Here is a 23,652-nt window from a genome sequence, read left to right on the forward strand (position 1 = left end):
AACAGGTCAAAATGCTGAGAAGAGAAGCCTGAATGCTCAGTGAGAAGCAATATACCTTTCTAAACCCCTACCTGGGTTACCACTACTACTAAGGCTCAAGGAATATCTGGGAAAGAAGGGAGAAAGAATGTAATAGTCTGAAGATGGGGAAAATGCTGCAAGATGCTGACATCTGGACATGACCCGGCTGTTACAGTCATGAATTCACATGAGCTATGTTTACATGCAAAAGACTTGCCCACAATCACTGCAGCCAAAATTCTGTCATAGGTGGGGAAGTTTTACTCCAGACTCCATCTCTTTCCAAGAAGCTACACAAAATTGATTACTGTTGGGGTACAGAGATTTTATTTTTGTTTTTATCCTTTAATGAGGCCACCAGTACTTATAGGGAATTGTACTTAGTTATAAACAACAAACAAAATAAAACATGAAATTGGAAGGAGGCCATGTGTGCAGTGTTTGAAAGGGGGAAACGGGAGGTGGATGTAATCATGCTTTGGTGTGTAGATATTTCAAATTCCCAAGAACATTGTAAAATTAGCTTTAAAAACAAGATTTCAGATTTTATGAGCAGCAGGAAGTCTTGGTCTCTAGTGCTTAATTGCAAGATTATTAGAAGATTGGGTTTAGATTGTTTCTGAGAAAGTTAGGGTTTACATTGATAGTCATATAAAATGTTTAACATAACTTATTAAACAAAGTGACTATAGCAGAGTTCAAAGAATTTCAGATAGGCCTCAATAGGCAGAAATTAGGGAGCTGATAGAGATATCAAATAGCCTGTGATGAGGTGGAGACCCATTATGGACTGCGTTCCACAGCCAAGTTTCAGAATTAGAGCTAAGCCAATCCCAAGGGTCAAGTTGGGCTGCAGAAGCCAAGTGAAGGACCATGGAGGCAACACTGGTAAAGGACACTTCAAAGTCCTCCCAGAAAAATGAGTAGACTACAACATAATTCTGGTAGACTGTTAGCCACTGAACTGAGTGTAGCTCCTAGTGCACAAGGAGTTTAACTTGTTGGTGTCTTGATGCACACTCTGTGTGGCCAGATGACAAGTCTCTGGTCCTATCACAAGGATAGGGTCCTTCTTTTAGGGTCTAGGTGGCTGCTAAGACATTTCCTCTGTATGATGCATATAGTAAGTTCTCAGGCCCAGGTTTTCTGACATCATTTTAATACACTCATGTGCTTAAATCTACCATCTCGATTTTGATCCTTTCTTTCTCTCTCTCTCTCTTTCTTTCTTTCTTTCTTTCACCACCAATCCCCACCCCACCAGACCTCTCCACTCCCTGGAGCCTCAAGTCTCTCAAGGGTTAGGTGCATCATCTCTCAGAGGCCAGACCAGGTGGTCCTCTGCTGTATATGTGTCAGGGGCTTCATATGCCTGGTTGGTGGCTCAGTGTCTGAGAGATCTAAGTGGTCCAAGTTAGTCGAGACTGCTGGTCTTCCTATGGGGTCGCCCTCCTCCTCAGCTTCTTCCACCTTTTCCCTAATTCAATCACAGGGGTCCCCATCTTCTGTCCATTGGTTGGGTATAAGTATTTGCATCTGACTCTTTCAGCTGCTTGTTGGGTCTTTCAGAGAACAGTCATATTGGGCCTCTTTTTGAGAGCTCTCCACAGTATCAATAATAGTGTCAGGCCTTGGGGCCTCCCCTTGAGCTTGATGCCACTTTGGGCCTGTCGTTAGACTTCCTTTTCTTCAGGCTTTTCTCAATTTTTGTAGCTGCAGTTCTTTCAGACAGGAACAAATCTGGGTCAGAGTTTTTGACTGTGGATGGCAACCCCATCCTTCCACTTGATGCCTTGATTTCTTTCTACTGGAGGAGGACTTTACAGTGGGGAGTTCCTCTCCCCACTGTAGGGCATATTACCTTAGTGTCCCTCCCTTTGATTCCTGACAGTCTTTTATCTCCCATGTTTCTGATATACTGTAGAGGATCCCCCCACCTCCTACCTTCCGGGGTTGCCTGTTTCCATTCTTTCTGCTGGCCCTCAGGGCTTCAGGCCTGTTTCCCCCACCCCAATACATGATCATAGTCCCCTTTCCCATGCAGGCTCCTGCCTCTGTCTGCCCCACCCCACCCCCATGAGTCCTCCGTTGTGACATTATACAGGGGCAAACTTCACTTGCTTGTGCCTTCTGGGTAGTAGCCACTGGATGGTCTTTCACACATCCACCAACAAAGAGGGTCATCCTACTTCTGTACTTAACTCACAATGGAGTCAAATACTGGTTGTGACAAGTCACAGCTCAGGGAGCCACACTATAGAGAAAGAGAAAAGGGCACAGTCTGATTTCAACAACGACAATATTTCAAGTTTCTTGTTAAAAGAAAAGAAGCCCAACTTCTACGAACAAAGAATCAGTTTAAAACGATTTTAAATGATTTCACATGTGGATTTCCCCCAGCACAGTATCAACCTGACTGGGATTTCTTAGTCTGGTGGGTACATCTTTTCCTACCAAACTCTCCAGTTTCCCATTTAAAAAGCATTTATGTAAAGCTTATTTTCGATCTCTCTCTCTCTCTCTCTCTCTCTCTCTCTCTCTCTCTCTCTCTCTCTCTCTCTCTCTCTCCAAGAGGATCAAGGTTGCATAATATAATTTGCATGATTTTTGCCTGGAGCTATTAACAATATAGCTAGGCTTAATAAGTCAATTCAACTTTAGAAAGACTGGTTGCTGGTACATTTTCTTGAAAATTAGCTGTCAGTGAGTCCTGACCCCCCCAAAAGAAAAGATATTTGAGCAAAAAAAAAATTATTTAAAAAAAAAAGCAAGATTCTGGGCTTAAATTTTCACTACTAAATTACAAATTACATTGAGATTTGAGACAGGGTTAAAATACTGTCCTTTTTAATACTATCTGTTTGCTATTAGATTATGTATGATTATAGATATCAGGCTATTTTAATACTAATAACCCATTTAGGTACTTGACTGTGTACATGTGTGAGGTGTATGTATGTAACTGTGTATGGGGTATGTAAGTACATGCATATTGTACATATATTTGGGGTGCATATTTATGTTCCATGAACACATTGGCATGTATATATTTGGAGTTATCTACATATAAACAGAGGTATATGTATATGTGTATGTTTTTGTGTGTATGTGCTTGTAGGCATGTAAATGTCTGTAGTAAGTGTATATAAATTCATGTGTGTATTATGTATACATATTCATGTATACATGTACTATGTATATATGTTATAATATGAATATATACATATATATTAGTGTGTGTGCATGTCTGTGATATGTATATGCATATGCTTCATTAACTTAGCTCTACCCATTCTTCTATCATATAACTCTCTGTTCAATGAACCGAAAGTCTTTTTTATCTTTTTTCCTTTTTCTATTTTGATTCTGTACATTTGTGATGTTAGTTGGATTTTAGCATATGCTTACTCTTGATTTCAGGGACTCTAAAGTTTTTGTTATAACTTCAAACATTCTGACATCCTAATGATCACCTGTTCTTCGTTGGGAAGCAGTGGTGGAGAGTGTGTAGAATAGAAATGTCACTCCCAGCATCTTGAGAAAAGATTATCTGATGTCTTGTGTGCCTCATTGAAACGCTGTTATTATGGCCCCTGCATCCATGGCCAGGAGTTCTTTTTCAAACCACTCAGAAAAGACCTTGATAGAGGAAGAAAAGGACACAATGTGCACTCTGTACATCTTGTAAAGACTTTGTTTCAACTGAGGAAAGTATCTGTTTTGTTGTCCGTAGCAGAGAGTGTGCTGGGGAAGCTCTGTCTTTTGTGGTTTGCTTTATCCTACTCACCCCCACCTGCCCCTTAAAGCAGCAGTGGAAGGCAACATAATTTAGTTGTTTGCTTGCTAATGAAAGATTTCAAAAGTTTGAGGTCTTTCTTGAACTAGTAGTTTGTGAATGACAGAGGCTTTAACAGAGCAAAATGTGCCTTTGTTCCCTGTGTCTGTGGAGTTAATCTTATTTACTTTGGGGCCCAAAGGCAGAAACAAAGGAGTCAAATTCTTTTTCTGGAAGCCACTCCTTACTCTAGAATTCTTCATGTTCGTATAGCTGAGGTACCGTAAGCATAAAGAAATTATGTCATTTGAAGTCAGTCTCAGCTTCTTCTTCCAAAAGGTCTCTCAAACCTTTTTTAGACTCTGGACTTGGTTTTGCTCAAACGTTTGTATTCACTGAGCTTTGAGCCAGGAAATGCTTTACTCTTACCCACTGCCAGAGAATCACTTGAGTGTTTGAAATGAAACACACCATCTTCACCTCAGATTAATACTGCTTCAATCTGAACATATGTATATCACAGGATCTTATCAATAGAGCTTACCAATTGCAATAGCACTAGTCATACACTCTTTCATTCTTCCAAGAATGAATATTGTGTATGTATATTCATATATACAAGGTAGAAATAAATATGCATACATGTACATATACATATGCATTACATATATTTAAATAACACACACATGTATATGTTCCTACTGGTGACCTCATGAAATATGTTACATTCATTCGTTCATTCTCATTTGCAGTGGAGAAGCATGATTCCCAGGATACTTCTGCAACTACTCCATGATTACAGGGCTAGAATTCAGCAGTATCATAGTGCAAAACAAACCAAGGCTTTCCAATACTAACAAATATTGCCACCCCTTCCACAGTGTTCAAGTAATTATGAAGACCAATCTTGTTCTTCTCCCTGAAGATATAAGAGTAAAAGAGACTTAATTCTTCTGTCTTGGGCTCTCTCAATGGTAAAGCTTTACATATATACTTTTGAAACAAAATAAGTGATTTTCCTGATTTTTTTTTTGTCATTGGGTTTTGTGACGTATAACTGAGAAGGAAAACTGTTGTGATATGATAAGCCTAACTGAGCGGTTCCGGTACCATGAAGACAGCCTGTTTTATAAAGTCCCATGGTGTGAATCAAGTCATTAAGTTTTATATAGAAACTGACATGGGCTTGTGCATGGCAAAGGTTGTGAATCATAACGCTTGAGAGACTGTGAGCCAACGAGTTTGTCTCAATGATACTTTGAAGTATTCCTCTTTAATCTCAATAGCATTTATAAACCCAGTTACTTATCTACTAGTCGCTTTGAAGTGGTTGGTTTTAAGGTACTGCTATTTGGACATCTACGTGTATATTTAGTATTTAAAAACAAAGCCATGACAGTGCTGCGTACTTTGTGAATTCGGTGTGCCAGATGACTAGTCAACAAATAACCACGTACCCAGTAGAAAGTCCATAAAATGCCAAGCACCCTACACGATGATCTTCTAATAAATAACTAAAGACACAGTGAGCAGAGCAAGCTGCGGCCTGTCACGGCAGGGTAAGATGAGAATGTCTGTATTTAAGTTCTAAACCACAGAAGTTTTCCAAAGCTTCAAAGCAATCCTGTCAGCCTTAGCTTTTCTGTTTCCGTGTAAGCATTATGCTCTAGTCCTGACACTGAAATTTCATAATGGGCAAGGCATCAGTTATGGCTTCACCTGCCTCTCTCCACACAGAGCTAGAATAAACAAGATGAACAGACCTATGTTTAAACACATTGAAACAGAAAAAATACAAAGATACCCACACCGGAGACCCACAGAGCAAGAAAACACACACACACACACACACACACACACACACACACACACACACACACACACACATTTTCATGCAGAAGATCCTACCTGTCTGTCATAGGCTAGGGGTTCTGCACACAGAATATTGATGGCCAAAAACCTCCAGGATGGGCTCTGGAGCAGGAAAATGACATGCCAATTGGGAAGCAGGAAGCCTGATATAGAGTTTATGAGCTTAATAGTATCGAAAGTGGCCCGCTGCAACATCACAGCAAGCTTCAGTAGCTAAGAGAGAAAAACTTTGCATTTGAACCTGGGCTTAATTGGAAGCCATCAAAATAAAATCAAAGCAAAAGTTCTGCTGAGACCTTTGGACTATTCACATCCAAGTCATTATGCTTCAAAATTCACAATGGAGATGAAAATCCCCACAAAATGCCAAGAAAATATACCAGCGCCATTAACAGGTAATTTTTTTATTGCTTCCTAATACTTCCTAATTTAGGAGGCTGAACTGATGTGTATGAGAAGTCAATTAGAAAGCAGGTAACATCTTCTCAAAATGATACTCATCATGCTATTTTAAATTTGCTCTATAATATTTAAAGCTTATATTTATCCTTTTAATTCCATGTATTCTTAATTAGAAACAAGCAAAGCAGTTCTCTCCAGTCTGATGAATGGGGAAATTGTGTTTAATGGAGTTAAATTGTTTGGCCAGATGTCAAGGAATCAGTGGGTGTTAGAACCAGAGTGGCTGCTTCTGCTGTAGAAAGCCTAAACATTTCTCCTCACCTTTGGTTCTTTTTATCCTGTCAACATATAAAGTTTCCTTTTTGATATCAATTTATATAGGTCTACACATGATAATTTTAGCTGATTAATCAAAACTGAGGTCCCTCTAAACTAGTGATTCACTGTATTTGTTCCATGTGAGGTGCGTTGTTTTAGTACCAAACGCAGCTACAAAATTGTTCTTTCAGTTAAAATTATTGATATGGAATGTACAGACATTGTTTAGCTTCTGCAGTAATTATGAATATATGGAACTGAGCATTAATGGAAGTGAAGCCATGATCATAAAGAAATGCAGATAAGCAGATAATCTTTGCTTTACTACAATGGAAATGTCCTATATATACATACATATATATATATATACGTGTGTGTGCGTGTGTGTGTGTGTGTGTGTGTGTGTGTGTGTGTGTGTGTAGAAAGCATAATGTAGAGTTCATGACCTTAAGAGCATGGAAAGTTATAAACTGCAACATCACAGTAAGCATCAGTAGCTAAGCAAGAAAATCTTTGAATTTGCACGTGCACACAGACTCCTATTCTATGAGAGGCAGACCAACTCTTACAAAATGTTTCCGAGTTTAACTACTGTAATTTCCGCAACTACTGTAACTTCCGCATGAATAAGTTATGTTGTCTTGCTCTGAGGGGCTTCAGGGTAGTTAACTTTCAATTTTTCTGTTTTAAACATGTTTAAAGACATGTCTGATATCTTGTACAGAGGTAAGGCCATAAACAAGCATGTACAGGCACACACACACACACACACACACACACACACACACACACACACACACACACCAATTAACCCTGGAAGACAAAAGCATCACGAAATCCATGCTTCTAGAGGATTCTAGAGGATTTGAGGTTTATCATTGATACTAACTGTGTAAAGGCTCTGCTTAGGTCTCCCGTGCAGGAAGGTTGCTGCTCGTTGGAAGCCAGAGAATACAGATGTACAATTACAGCAGCATATTTTTATAACTTAATTTAATCTACATAAATAAAATGAAATAATTTAATCACACATGTAAGAGTGTTAAACAGAAAAATGGAACTTTAATAATGTGACATTGCCTTAGGTTCAGCTACATGTGTGTCTTGTCGAAGGAAAGAAGTGGTCACAAGATAAGAAAATCATGATTTGTATAACTATTGGAGGAAGAAAAAAGAAAAAAAGGATAAGTGTGAATTACTTGCATACAAATTTTAATTCATATATGTAATGTATCATTAACTCTATATGCATATGTTATATATGCATATATCATATAAAATATTTTATATGAATATTATTTAAATACATATGCATGCATGTTTAATATACACATATATAATATATATTACCAACCCAAAAGTTTATGCGCAGTTAAATGGATATGAATATAATGTTTTTACATAAACATCAACTAACATATAACTCTGGAATGCTGAGGTTATTGGTTAATTAGGACACATGTTGAGCATTGTGATATTGCAGTCTAGAGTTTTAAGTCAGCTAAAATGAAGAATCATTGAAATTGGACATGGTATAGCCATTGAGAAACTTCTGTGACATGGCGTGGACATTGGTGTCAAGAGGATGAGTGGCTAAATCAGTTGTAGAGACCAGCTTATATATACTTAGTTTAGATATACTATTGAAGTGTAAATTTCCTGTTTTGGAAATTACAACCCAGATGTTTCTCAAGAGAGGAACGGATAGAGAAAATGTGGTACATTTACACAATGGAGTACCGCTCAGCCAATAAAAACAATCACTTCATGAAATTCTCAGGCAAATGGATGTAACTAGAAAATATCATCTTGAATAAGGTAATACAGTCACACATGGTATGCACTCACTGGTAAGTGGATATTAGGAAAAAAGCTCGGAATACCCGTGATACAAATTACAGACCACAAGAAGGTTAAGAGAAGGACAATCAAAGTGTGAATGCCTTGGTCCTACTTAGAAAGGAGAACAAAATAATCACAGGAGGGTGAGAGGGATTTGGGAGGAAGAGGGAGAGGGAGAGGAAAAAGGGGAACAAGATCAGGTGTCTCGAGGAGAAAAGGGTCACGAAATTTAACAGAGGTGGCTAGTGGTAATGGGGGATGGGCACCTGGGGGTAATCAACAGAGATTTCCAGACTCCAGGAAAGCAAGAGGCTCCCAGGACCCAGTGGGGATGACAATAGCTGAAATACTCAACAAAGGGGAGGGAGAACCTGTAGAGACCATATCCAGAGGTTAGGCATGGCGCTGGTTGAGGGATGGGACCACTCACCCTTCTCAAAATTCTAACCCAGAATTGTTCCTGTCTAACGGAAATACAGGGACAAAGAATGGAACAGAGACGGAAGGAAAGGCCATCCAGAGTCTGCCCCACCTGGAGATCCATCCCATATGCAGCCACCAAACCCCAGCCACTATTGCTGATGCCAAGAAGTGTTCTCTGACAGGAGCCTGATACTGCTGTCTTCTGAGAGGCTCTACTAGAACCATACCCATACAGAAGCAGATGCTTGCAACCAACCATCAGATTGAGCAGTGGGACCCCAGTGGAAGAGACCCCTGGTGCCAGCTGCATATGTAGCAGAGGATGGCCTTATCTGACATCATGGTGAGGGGAGGCCCTTGGTCCTGTGAAGGCTCAATGTCCCCAGTCCCCTGGTAGGGGACTGCTAGAGAGTAGGGCAGGAGTGGATGGATGGGTGGTGGAGCACCCTCTTGGGTGAGCACCCTCTTGGGTGAGCACCCTCTTGGGTGAGCACCCTCTTGGGTGAGCACCCTCTTGGAGGCAGGAAGACGGGTATGGGATAGGGGATTTTGGAGGGGAAACTGAGAAGGGGGATAACATTTGAAATGTTAATAAATAAAATAACCAATAAAAATAAAATCAATTAAAAAAAATAGAACATCTACCGAGTGTAAGAAAACACTGGCATTGGATTCCATTTGGTTTCTACATGCCAAGAGCACTTAATCTATTTAGTGCAGGAGAGAAACATCCCAATCATCTGGAGAACAGGATTGAGTGACCTCAATACTTGCAAGGTGGCAAAGCACAAAGAAGAGAACTAATTCTGACTCATAGTTTTAGAAAAAGTCTAGAGAAAATATTGTGGGAGAGGAGGATCCTTAAAAGAGAAGGTTGAAGTAGGAGAATTGCTATGAATTCAAGGCCAGCTTCATCTATACAGTAAAACTAAATTAAAAACAAAAACAAAAACAAAAACCCTGAGAGGTTCTACATTATTGAAGAACTAATGTTTAGATGTGTACCTTGTACAGCTCTCTCATAGCAAACCTATCTTGTAGGCCTTGGAAACAGCAGTAGTAAGCATTTGCATGTGTTCACTTCAAGTCTGGCTGAGACTGTGTAGCATTCAACTCCTGCTATTTCTGTTATGCTGAGTTCTAGTTAATGGATGGAGCTTGGCATGAGGCTGCTGAGGAGCTAAGCAAAAACCTGGCCTCACAGCAATGCTGGGCCAGCACATCAACAACATCCTGTGAGTGTTCAAGCTCAAGGTATGCGTTTCTTTTACCCCAAAGAATCCATTGGAGCCATACATTTCTATGTATTTAATGGAAGCAGTTTCTGTCGTCAGCATATTGCCCAAGGAATTTGACTTTAGGCTTTCTTCATAATTTGTGCAGAAGCCTACGGTATCCATGCAATGTGTTTATAAATTCATGTCACCCAGAAAAAAATGTTTTTGAGCTGTTTGTCTCATTTCAGAAATTATTAACAGTGACATAGAAATGTCAGCTCTGCATAGCCACTTTAATTCTCTGTCCGTTCTTCTAGTTTGTTATCCAGGCATGCACTTCATGTACTTTGGGTTATGTCGTACAGTGGTGAGACTTGAACATGTTCTTTACTTAACCTAAACTAGGATGAACAGCACTTTAAGCAAATGGGCCCCATTCTTCTCAGCAGCATCATTAAGTAAGTTCTGTAGTCACATCTGTTTATACCCATGCACTAATGTTTGCTTATCCTGGCCATACACAAAATCTATAACATATCCTATTACAGGTGGCGGATTTTAAAAGGAAAGCAAAAATAATCTTCAGAAACCTGGGGCATTTGAAGTAATCCGATATAAGTGCAGATCATGCTCATTGGAATTCAGTTATCCATGGAAGCTCATAATAAATCACACCTTATTATTTTGCCAAAGTATCAAATTTAGGATTGCTATAACTATCGTAAATCTTAGGAATTCCTTTGATTGTTACCAATCTATGAAATACTAGACAACTGCTTCTTATTCTTACCCACAAAGCATCTGAGCAATAGGACCAATTAAACTGAGTCAATTAACTATATTTATTTTAACCTCAAGGTCAATCAAAAGGGATCCTTTATTGTTTAATTATAGATTTAATTACATTCAATCACTGAACTTGGAAAAAAAACCCCTACAGCACTTAACTCTAATGCAACTTAAAGAATTTATACTGCAATGTTACTCTCCTGCCCATATTCATCAAAATATATTGAGATACACACAGCAAAGTGACCAGAGAAAAGGGCCTGAGGACAGGACATGTAGTTTTAAAATGTCCTAGTCACCTCGTGCTGGCTTTTATCATTAATGTAATTATGATCTCTGTATTTAGAAACATGATTCTCCCCCTTTTGCTTTTTGCTTTTCATGTCTTTCCTCAGAACTGATAACGAGGTTTTTTTTTTTTTTTTTTTTTTTGAGCTGGGGACCCAACCTTGGGCCTTAAACGCTTTTGCTAGGCAAGCGCTCTACCACTGAGCTAAATCCCCAACTGATAACGAGTTTTTAATTGAAGCAAAAAATAAATGTTATACCAAAAAAATGATGAATATTATAAATACTAAAATATTTTTTTTTGCTTCATAGTGGTCACATGCTTATGAATTATACCTTAAAAACTCTGGTGAAAGACAGTGGTGATAAAAAAAAGATGCTTTTATAGCACGTATAGACAGAGAACTTTAATAAATGTCTGCTTGTTTTAGAAATTTGCCTCTGTGTTCTCAAGTGTGTAATCATTTATATAGACAACTAATGATGGGGCTTTTCTCCCTGTCTTACTGCCTTACATCTTTGTCTGTTATATGGTTAGTGTTTTCAGGAGGAATGGGCAGGGTAGCCCTGAGTTTCAAAATTCTCCTTGCATTTTGGTTCAGACCAGCATCAGCGTCATCCCAGATAAGAGCGCCTTGAGTCAGCACTAGTCAGCACAATGACCATGTTCTTTATGTGTTTTCTATCCATTCTGTACCCTTAGATGCTGCTGCTGTAAGAGTCCTTGGTTTTCTCAGTTTCCTTTGCAAGTTCATCACCAAGCCAGGATCTGCGCTACACAGCTGGATCAGAGAGCTAGTTGGGCTACACTTTCTGTTTTGCTGGTTCCTGTTTGCATTACCCAGTAGTAAAAATGCAAATGCTCCCAGTGTCACTCTCCTCTGTCAGATGTTTAGCACGTCTGTCAAGGGCTAGCAACAACCTACTTCCTTTCGTATGCAAATAGTCTTGGTATTCTCATGTAGTTGCTTCAGGAACAAACAAAACCAGATTCTAACTCAAATGTTCAACAATCTGGCCCTTTGTAAACAGTCTTGTTATTCCATAATAAAGGATTAGAGCGAAATTAGGTCAGTATCCGAGAGGGGGGAATAGGAATAATCAGTTTTATTCATATTCTGATCAGCCCACAGAACTATTTTCACAAACTCTTCTTAGGTAGGAAAGGAAAGCATAAGGAATGTGAAGGAGCCCACCAATGACTGGAGACAGGATTTTCTTTACATTGTCTAATAGACTTGTTTATTATTTTAAGCTGGTAAAAAGAGACTTATGATTCGTGTTGAAGAAAGAGTTATTTGTGCTTGATACATTGAAGACACTGTTCAAAAGCATATTTTTGTCCTTATAAAAGGATGACCCCTGTAGTAATTCTTAGGCAAGGAGGGACAAAATTCAACCAACAAAAAGCATATTTCGCCCCGAGTTCCCCATGATTTCTCCACAGATAGCAAAAAAAAGGAAAAAAAAAATACACATCAGTAATTCATTGGAACATGCACATAGGGGAGCAGTACAGTTTTGGGCTGCTCAGGAAACAAAAGGGGAGGGATCAGCATTACCTAAATAAAAGAGAGGTGACTTACACCCTTTCCATTGTCTTAAAAACACCAAGAAGAAGAGCAATTAAAATATAGTCCTAAAGAGTACTAGCTAATGTAGATTACATAAGTATACAATATGATTCAACCAATAGTGCTCTGAGAAGCATGAGCCACCCGTCTAGAAAACGAGGCCCTGATCCATTGCTGAGAAAAGACTCGTTCCCAATGCAACAAGTTACTTGTAAGTATTTCAGAACTGAACGCAAACCAGGTGGTGTGGGTGGGCGGTGTTCTATAAAAAAAGGTGGCTGCATTAAAGCAAGGAGGCAACTTCCTGTTGTGTGTTCTGTCCTTTTGGAATTCTCTGTTGGGCGTTTGCTTTCTCTGCTTCCCTCCCCCTGAGCACTAATTATCAAAAAAGATTTCAAGGTGCAAGTTGTACATTCTCACTGCAATAGCGTCTCATCTCTTACTGGAAGAGAGGATTACAATCAGGTTCACAATGCTAATTCCTCATCTCTCCATGTTTGCTTCACGTTCGCGTACTTCAAAAATCATAGTGTTGATTAGAAAAAGAAACCTACAAACGAGAGAGCACGATGCAATCATCCACTTCCTATTGTGCTGTGTCTTTCCCATCCCTTCTCCCCTTTCCCTGTAAAGAGCTGTAAAAAATTTAAGGCAGATGAGGTATATTGCTGAAGGAAAAAGTTATTTTTGAAAAGAAAACTAAAAACAAAACAAAACAAAACAAAACACTTTTATTCTGCCCTTCTACTCAAGAAAGACTACTCAACTATAAATCTATTACTAGAAAAAGCAGGAAAGACTCTGTCTGCATGTACCATACTGCGTCTTCTATTTCTAGAATGGCTTTTTTGTTAATTTAATTTTTAATAGAAAAAATAAGCACCTTAAGCTATGAACACGAAAAGAACTTCATTATTAGTGAGTCCAGAATCCAAACGGAATTAGAGAACACTCGCTCAAGCTCGCACTCATTCGCACAAAGGCCAACGCTACTGATTAGAATTGTAAAGTGCTGTACTGAGTATAAACACTTTTGTATACACTGCAGACACTGAAAAATAACCCTCAAGCACATTGTGTTATAGTTCCAAAAATATATTTACAGTCTATTACAAAGATTACAAATGGAAGTGTCTAGGGTGACTGGATTACGCTAATTAAAACTATTTTTACAGATTATTGTTTTCCTTAGGGACAAAAACATTTTTAGAGAAATTAAAATGAGTTTTCTACTCAATCAAAAAAAATAAATTAAAATATCAAATAACACTGTACAGTGGTAAAAGAAAAAGAAAACGGATAGGGAGGGGTTTGGGAAGCAATCCATTTGAGTTTTCTATAGCCATCTTTGGTCCTAAATGTGGGAAAAACACATTATGTAGCACTGAAAATACCTGTTTCTTTGAGAAGCTCTGCAAGTAAAATAGAAAAATATAGTGCATTTTCATGTACTTGGAGCCACTACTGAGAAATGTGTATACAAAACAAGACGGTATAAATAAAATTTACAAGTTTTACAAAGGAACATTTACAGATTTCGCGTTACCTGTTTTTGTTTGTTTGTTTGTGGAGGCCCACATTACCAAACAACACCAATTAGGACCGATCCCTGGGATCTTTCTCTAGTAAAATCGTTATAAACAGCCCAATTTTCTTTGGAAGTACAACAGTTCGGTTTTGGGGTAGTTCATGATTTTTGTAACTTTTGAAAAACATTACTCAAATATGTATACATTCCTGAAATACCTATAAAGACACATTTAATTATTGCTTATGAAATTCTAACACAGTAACCAAATAATATGGTCTGATAAATAAAGTGGAAACAGAAAAGCCAGACCCTTTACTTCTTCCTTCTGGGGTAAATGAGTTTTGACCTAAAAGGTGTGTGTGTGTGTGTGTGTGTGTGTGTGTGTGTGTGTGTATGTGTGTGTGTCACTGTTCATAGATAAAATACCTCTGTTTTGCTTTCTTCTCACTGCAGTGGTAGAAGTATTTGCTGCACGTTTGTCTGTGAGTGGTGAGAAGTGAACTGCCCCCTGTGATCTCACTTCAGAGTAACAATAGAAAACTGAATTCGTTACTTTTTGTATTTGGACTGCATTCAACAAGAAAGAATACAAAATATAGGTCAACTATGTTCCTAAATTTCTTACTGTCACAAGACTGAAACTCTTGATGTGCTCCGACGGGGTTAGCCAACGCTGGAGAGCTTCTGCCTCCAGAAATACTTTCACCGGCCTCTTCAGGTAAAGCCTCAGCCTTTTTATCATATACACGTAAACCTAAAATTTGACTTTTTTTTTATTAAATTCTGCCTAGTAAATCACTCTATAAACAATCTGTTAAAAGTGCCTTATAGTATTTATGGATCATTATTGCTTTGTCTTTTTCATTGAAAAGTTAGTATGTTGTCTGATTTTTACAAAGAAAAAAAAATTCCCGTTAAAAAATATCAGAGCTCTTGGCAACTTGCAATTCTGAACTACCTGCCAATTCGCAAACAATAACAAAACATCACTGGTTTAACAGAACAAAATGACACAGCCAGGATACCAAAGCCAGGAAGGACAAAGTCATATCCTCAACGATGTGCCGTAGTTTTGTAGTTTTCCTTTAAGTTTGAGATTCCCTCAAAGGTACCCAGTGTAGTTACGTGTCGTAAATTGAACGCTAAAAAGGTCCGAAGCTACAAATAACTTTCTAAAACAAAGTCCTTATGCAGAATCAACACAGATGGTTCTGGAAAAAGAATAGTCTGAAATCACATATTTTAAGGAAAATATTTCATTGATTTTTTTTTAACAATAAGATCATGATTTTATTTGACAAATATATTCTTTCTTAAATTCTTTATGTACATTTTAAAAAGTCTATAAGATAAAAAGGAGGTTCGAGAGCTCAAGGTGTTGGGATGGTTTTTTTTCAGGTAGTACTTTGTTTATTGTCTCTGCTGTGTTCCTGGCCACCAGTGGTGGATCCTAAATTCCCTTTTTGTATATTCTGGTGGCACTTAGGAGTTCAAGTCTGTAGGTGCTTCTAAAATCTTCTCTTTATTGTAGGAAGGACCCAGTATATCAAACTGTCTTCTAGCAGCATTCTATGTGTATACTGAAGGCCGGAACTGTTCTCCTGCAGTCTGAAGCCTCATCTGAGGGAGGCGGATGTGTCACACTTGGATGCCGGTTCCGTGTAAGTGCAGCATCTGTGCCCGCATAGTCTGGATGCTGCTCATAATCTTCTTTTGATGGCCAACCAGTGTGATCCCTAAACTCATCACATCGCTGCAAAAGACAAGGGCATGCTTATCAGATATGTTACAAAGAACGGATGACGTCCACGTGCTCATTGACAGTCACTCACATTTTTTGTTACCTTTAGGCTGACATATACTAAGTAACAGTACTCTCAGGGGCTACAGTCTTACTCCTAAGAAAGTCATACACTGACTTGTTTGGACAGTCTCATTTGAAAAAAAAAAAAAAAACTGGATGGACGAGTCTCTCTCTTACTTTACCATACTGTTGCTTTTTAGTTCACCTGAAAGTTTATATGAAAATTGTTTCAACCTTAAAATGTTACTCCCGATTGAAAAAGATGACAGAATGTTACTTGAAATATTGGGCGTTTTAAATTGTGTAACTGGGAAAATGGGATGCTGTAACAATGGAAATAGGTTTTAGAGCCCAGGAGAAAGCTCAGGAAGTCCATGTCACAGAAAAGTGTGCAGTGGGCTGGATTCTGTGAGTAACGTTGACCACGTATACCTAGCTAGACTATTGCGTTTCTTCACTTCCATAGCAAGAGTAGAACTGCTACATATACGCACAATGCTACAGTCACAGCTCACACATTCAGTAAGTTAACTATAACTATTCCTATGTGCCTTTTCTGATAGCCACAAGAGTTGAGCTTAGATATTTCCAAGTTCCAGAAACACTGCAATGATATAATGCTATTGTATTACATGGCAGGTTCTTTCAAAAGCACAGGGTCACAGGGATAAAGATTACTTTGGGGATCCAGGTATAAGCACGCCAACTTCATGTATTGGAAAACATGTATGTCATTTCTCGGTGTATGCAGAAAGACTATGTAGTTGCTAGGCTGAGAGGGCTTCAAGAGAGTTTTAAAGACCATTTAATCAATGAACTAGAAAGGAAAACTTGAGTCTTTTGAGTTTAAATTCATAGTCATTTTAAAGCTGAGTGCAGAACTATTCTCAGTGAATAGAAACCTGAATGAGACAGTCGTCAATAAGAAGGAAGTCCCAAAGTGCAGGCTCCAGAATGCTGGCTATGGAGACAAATTAGATGTCAAACTCCCGTTGAGTCTACCGTAAAGGATTTTTACATTTTCTGAGTTGTAGCTTTATCGTTTACAAAATTAACATGTGACTATTGATTTCATAAAACAGCAGTCTCTTTAAGAAAACTTATTTAAAAGCACTGTTGTCACATAAGCATTTTTTAAAGAAATGCTTTCTCCCCCTCGAACTTGTGATCTACAGACTTTTATTCTAAATAGGATAATGAATCATGAATTGTACCCGAACAATTATTAAATACAATTTAGTAAGTATAGACTTACTCGATGGTCATCCGGGCCACCGACTCGAGTGAGTTATAACCTGCCGCCGTGAAGTTGTCTTTATACCTCTCCATTTTAATAGCCTGCAACCATTCTCCCACTGAACAGAAGGCAGTGAAGTCGGGAGTGCTCTGGTCCAGAAGAGGGCTTATGGGTCTAGGTGAGAGTAAAACACAGCACTAAAAACATATTCTCAGCAGTTACCAGAAAAGGCTGTCTGGATACATACAAGGCAAATGTTATAGGAAATAGAGTAAGATGTCTTAACTAAAACCCAAACAGAGTAAATTAACCGGAAACTACAAATACCTAAATGTACGTTTTCATTGTAAGAGTGTTTGCTGGCTTGTGTCTTCTACAAGCTCACAAACCCCACAAAGGTGATGATGCTTGGGGGAGTTTTAGACTCTCGTTGGCTTTTTTACTAGTAGTTGAGAGTAAAAGTATCTGGCGGTATCCTAACTCATGCAGGCCGCCAAGGTGCTATTCAGAGCATTAAACATTCTCTGTTTTGATGACATACTGGGAGCCCCATGGAGATAATAGACCCCATTGAGTGCAGCCCCCAGGGGCAAGCTTTTCTGCAGCTGGAGCTGAAAAACTACTGCTGTGTCCCATGCTAGGAGGGAGGGGACTGTTCTTAACACGCATCTTGCACAGCCTATGCCGAGTTACTTTTGATAATTTCTAACTCCACCGAAGCATGTATCAGATAACAAAGAAAAGCAGTAAGTTACATTCTACAGCAAAGCCAGCGCCGTATAGTAAGAGCTAGATAGCAACAATGCAGGCCTGAAGGCAACTGAGTGACTGAGAAACTGAGTTGGTCACAAAGACCCAGGTGGCACTTTCTGAGAAAGACATCCGATGTCCTCAGAAGTCCTAAGGAAAGCTAAGTCCAACAACAATGAAAGGATTTTGTTAAATACTGAGTAAGGTAAACCATCTAAAAAAAAAAAAAAAACCAATAAAGCTTTGTGAGCTTTGTGAACATAGCAGTCTGGTATAGATTTATGGCTGAACACAGAAGTCAGCTTGCTATTGGGGAAAGAGTGATGACGTAAATGGTTTATGTGGATATTTTAATTTCATTCAGTTCTATCTCACTGGAGATTTCTTACCTGCTACAAGTTCCCAGGGGTGTTTTCAGACTGCTTGGGTTTCGAATCATTTTGTCTAGAATTCCGACAATCTGCTCAAACTTTGGCCTCTCTGCCCGTTCTTTCTGCCAACAATCCAGCATTAGCTGGTGAAGACCAGCTGGGCAGTCCATGGGTGCTGGTAAGCGATAACCTTCTTCTATCGCTTTAATGACCTGATAGCCAAAAGAACATTAAAAAAGATTACCAACTGAGCCTCAATTACAATGAAATGAACTGCTTGGAAGGCAAAATGATTTATCCAGATAAGAGTGAGACATATTGCTTACAAATACTTCTTTTTTTTTCCAAAACATTCATGAATATATAACGCATGTTATTATGGGGTCCAGGAGGTGCAGGATATGATGACATTTCCTAGTTAATTCAGCAATAGGGAACAGCAATTAAGCTCACACAGGGAGCAAGAGATGGAAATATTTTTAATGCCACCCCAGAGGTTTTCAAAAGGGGATGTGTTATGGAACTCTCTCGGCCAAATATAGTTGTAAGAATACACATGTGCATAGAAGTTAAAGATAATGAAAGTGGAAAAGGTAATTGAGTTACTGAAAGTAAGTCAAAGAGTTGCACTTTTCGATGAGAGCAGATGACACTCTTCAAACAAGAGAGCTCGCGCTATGAATGCCATGCCAGAACCTACTATGGGACACACTGTTCTTTTAACTCCCGAGAAGGCTACTGCTCTGGGAAATGTGACGCAAGTGCTTGCTGGATACAGTTTGCTCTAGTGAGTCTCCACATTCACCTATCTGACAAGCATCGAGAATGTTTTATGGCAGAAAACTGAGATGGGTTTCCAGTCAAGGCTTAATGATTCATAGCCCTGGTTTTTTAAAAAAAATTTTTTTTTACCATAGACAATTTATAGATAAATAACTGCCAGGGAAATTATTTGTATCAATTTTGAATATTAATTACAAACATAGAATAGCTTTGCATAGACATTTCTTTAAAGAGATATGGAGAGCTTATGTTTCTTATCTTCAATATTCTTAGTTATAGGAAAAGGAAAAAGGGATCTTAAAAATCTGAAACTATTATTAATCTGAGCAGCACAGGGAACACAATAGGAAGGTAAGCAATACTTAGATAAGGGCTTAAAAAGAAACTAAGAATATTACTGAAGGAGAAATACAAACCCTTGACATTTACTGTCATGCTAGTACTAAAATTTTAAGAAAAGCCAGTGGGTATAAGGGCAAATGTTTATAGATCGTTGTTAGGAATTATGACGATTTAATAAACTGTGGCTATAAAACCATAACTTATTTGTGCAACAGAGACCACTATACAAAACTACAACCAATCAGAATGCACAGTTGTGGAGCCTAATCACAAAGGATACGTCTACAAGTCACTCCTCCCCCTAAAGCTCAGAGCTCATTGTAGAAGAAGGGTAAGAAAGATTGTGTGAGAGAGGAACAGGGAGTTTGTTCTAGGATTGTATCTCTTAGCAATGGCAGTGGTCATCCACATAAGGTTTCACCAATGTGACCACTGAGACATGAACTGAACAAGGATGATGAGTAAGCCACGGTAGATGAGAAAAAGCCATGAGTCCTCAACCCTAAGAACTATAGTCAACCAAGGAAAGATAAGAACAGGTGAAGTGGGCTTCCCTAGGGAAGCGCATTCCCATTGGCTGTCTAGTGCTAAACTGTCAGCGTGGAAATCATACATACAAGTAAAATTATATAGAATCAACAGATTATATTTGGGAACACACACAGACACACACACACGCACACACACACACACATGCTTGTAATAACAACTCATTAAAGAGCAGGGCATGAAATTAAAGGAGAGCTTGGATATATATTTGAAGGAAGAAAATGGAAGGGAGAAGATCTTATAAATATATTACAATCTCAAAATACTTTTTGAAAAGAAACTACATAAAACTAAGCTTGAGTTTTTAAAGAAAAAAGGCAGATAAAGTCAAAGAACTGACATTAATAAATATTAATAACTTTGGTATTATTAGGGACACATATCAATAAGATATATGTTCGCTTACAGGAATATCACACGGAAACATGTGTTAGAAGGAGGGTGACATGAATCAGACAACTAGCACTCACTCATTTAGGAGGAAAATCGATTATACACACAGAAAATAAAGGTGAGCCCATTTTGTCCTTTAAGAGAAACATGTGTGCATACAGTATAATGTGAAAAGGTAAATAAACTTAACAAAGTGTTAACCATAAAATCTTAGTGCCAAATCTTTTCAGATTGTACAGTTGTTTTGTACTGCATTACATTAGTTCAAATCTCAGCCCATCGGCTTCATGGGTTTATGACAATCTATACGTTTAAAATTGAATGTATCTTATTGCCTTCGATCTTTTTCTGTTTCATCCAACGTAACTTAGAGTTAACCTGGCCAGAAATCTGAGAATGGTACTGAGTTCTGTTTTGTATGCATAAGGCAACTAGATACCATGTTTCCATGGTTCTAGGTCCTGAAAAATATAATCCTGAAACAACTGCTCTACATCTTGTAGAATACTGTTTTGGTCTCAGGGTAAGTTTCTAAAAGTACTGCTTATTTTTGAACAATAAAAGGGAAACATTTAGTGGCGATGATTATGAGCATTAATAGAAGTTATATGAGCGCTGATGGTCCCCCAAACTGCAAGCATATAAAACTGAAAACATTCACCCCAAATACATCTTTGTCATGCTATTTATCCCATGGATAAATAAACATAAATGGGAACTTTATAAAGATTGCATGTATGTGTATGTATTACAAATATTTGTACATATACATATGGAATCATATTTTTAAAAAGTTTTATTTATTTTTTTATTTTATGTGTATAGGTGCTTTGCCTACATGTTTATATCAGTAGCATTGTATGTGCCTAATACCTACAGAGATGAGGAGAGGGTGTTGGATCCCCTGGGACTGAATATATACACGGTTGTGAGACTGTTTCTTGGAATTGAACCCAGGTCCTCTGCAAAGGTATTAAGTGCAAGTAACCATTGAGTTATAACAAAAACTTATCTCACATTCACGCAACAATGCTGTTCTTAGATTGAAGTGCAGTTCGCAAAGCACTTCCGAGAGAAGTAGGTGTACTTTTGAGTTATCCAGGCTAAGGTGATTTAAATAGAGGCTTAACCTGTGGAACGAAAATAATAAATAGCTCCCAAAACTTTATGCATTAAAATGACCACACAATAAACAAGTGGGAAGTTATTCCCCCCATTGGGAAGAGGGACTGTCTTTATACCCAAGGTTGCTTACACTGAACACACATAATATTTTTCTAATTTGACAAAATTCCACTTCAATATTGACAGCATTTGCTCAGTTCCCAGGATCTCCTCCATGCCCTATCCTGTCTGCACTGTTTTAGGTTACCTTAGAAGAATAATATAGGAAGAATTATCTTCCTATTTTTCCTTTTGTTCAAAATCATCTCTTAAAATATATTGATTTTTATGATCGTCTGGCATCGCATCATACACTTGAAGAGGGCTCTGAGCTTTCAAGATACCTTTTAGGATTCTTGATCTTAGAATCCCATGACTGTTTAGAACTTTGGGCCAATGAAGCAAGTACTACTAGTATGTTACAGGAAGGAGTTAGTGCACTTTTGTAGGCATTCCCATTGCCTTCTAGAAATTTATGAAGCCTCCTGATAAAAATTACTGACCTCTGTGGGAAACAAAATTCTTCTGACTGCTGAAAGCTTAGTGGGCTAGATAGTCACAGCATTGATATCAGAGTACAAACCTTCAACACATCCTAACATGAGGCCTCAGGTTGGACCCAGAAGTTTCCACTGACAATGTTGGCCTCCATCAGAGCAGTGCCAGAGACTCTCTGGTAATGCTTTTCCAAGTCATGTTTTATTCTTTGGTGATAAACTGGTCAACAAACTTGCACCTTGTTGGAAACTGATGTTCCACATTCTGGAGTTTGTTCTCGTTGTTTGCTCACCAGAAAAACAACCAACAGTTGAAGACACAACCATTTCTACAGAATGAGGAATATGGCTTTGAAGTGAAATTATCTTGATTGTTACAGAAACAATATTAAGCAAATACTATTAGTATCATGATGTTAGATAAAGGGTTTTCACCACCTAAAAAGTGCTCAAATCTCATAGTTATTAGGTGTGATGGTTTGTGTATGCTTGGGCCGTGTAGATTGCTGTCTGTAAGCGGTTGAGGGCAGGTAAAAGACAAGCTAGAGCCTGTGATTGGGCAGTGGATAAAGAAGGTGGGCCAAGAGTTTTAGACATGGGTACAGAGTGACAGAGACGGAGACGGAGATGAGGAGACAGGATGGAACCTGTAGGAGAGGAAGACAAACCGGATCCACGTGGCTTGAAACAGCCACAGGTAGCTATGGGTATCATTGAAGAGCATTAAATAATATGGGGCAATTTGTCCAATCTAGGTGTGCAGCTTGTAATGGTATCAATTAAGTTTTGAGTTCTTTGTGTGGGCGTTCTGTGGGTTGAGAATTTACTGTTATAAATCTGACTGATAAATTACTAGCCTCTGGAGTTTTGATTTTACTGGGTTACAGGGATTTGTGACAGCTTGCCACAGGGGGTGGATGGCTGGGCAGGTATGAGTTCACAGGCAGGTGATCAGCAGGAAATAGGGAAGGCTGTGGCTTGCAGCTCCCAATGGGGAAGGGGAGACTGCATTACTGGAGCATATCCAGCATTAGCCTGGATTGTTTTTATAATAATTACATGCAACAGGGTCAGGGCGTGGCACTATTAGGAGTTGTGGCCCTGTTGTAGGTGTGTTACTATGGGCGTGGGCTTAAGACCCTCACTCTAGCAGCCTTCAGATGAAGATGTAGCTTCTCAGCTTCATCTGCACCATGCCAGCCTGGATGCTGCCATGCTCTTGCCTTGATGATAATGGACTGAACCTCTGAACCTGTAAGCCAGCCCCAATGAAATGTTGTCCTTATAAGAGTTGCCTTGGTCATGGTGTCTGTTCACAGCAGTAAGATCCCAAGACATTAGGGAATTGGATGTAGGTGATTTGACCAGAGACCATGCAGCTATAAACTAATTTATATTTCCTATCAGGAGACTAAGAAGTGTTATTTTTTTCCCAAGTGTTTACACATTCTTGGAAACAAACAAAGCATACGTATTAAGTGACCTATGTATTCTGCGAATTTACTCTGAACGTATTTTCTGAACTTACCAGAAACATGTTGGTTTTGCCTGCACTGATCTATTGTCACTCCTGTCACAGAGACAACCTCTTTGGTCTACACTGTTAATATGATTTAGATATAAAATTTGCCACTATAGTGTCCCCTTATTACTACAGTAGGGGCACCAGAGTTAACAGAAGAAATAGCACAGGTCTGTTGGTGACAGGCC

The 23,652-nt window shown here is 38.7% G+C and overlaps 1 protein-coding gene across 3 annotated transcripts in view; it reads right to left on the bottom strand.

Moving 5' to 3' along the window:
• Positions 1 to 12,039: 12,039 nt before the first annotated feature.
• The window catches only part of Epha7 (EPH receptor A7), a 155,093-nt gene continuing 143,480 nt past the window's right edge, over positions 12,040 to 23,652 (bottom strand). For 2 of the 3 annotated variants that reach the window (XM_032904956.1, XM_032904949.1), the window contains exons 15-17: positions 18,233 to 18,426; positions 17,112 to 17,267; positions 12,040 to 15,805 (exon numbers count right to left, since the gene is read on the bottom strand). In XM_032904956.1, coding sequence (XP_032760847.1) covers positions 15,691 to 15,805; positions 17,112 to 17,267; positions 18,233 to 18,426 — 465 coding nt within the window. In that variant the 3' untranslated portion in view covers positions 12,040 to 15,690. The remainder of the gene's footprint in view (positions 15,806 to 17,111; positions 17,268 to 18,232; positions 18,427 to 23,652) is intronic. The other variant, XM_032904972.1, reaches the window with a different exon arrangement.

Source organism: Rattus rattus, chromosome 1, assembly GCF_011064425.1.
Source record: "Rattus rattus isolate New Zealand chromosome 1, Rrattus_CSIRO_v1, whole genome shotgun sequence".
Taxonomy (NCBI): domain Eukaryota; kingdom Metazoa; phylum Chordata; class Mammalia; order Rodentia; family Muridae; genus Rattus; species Rattus rattus.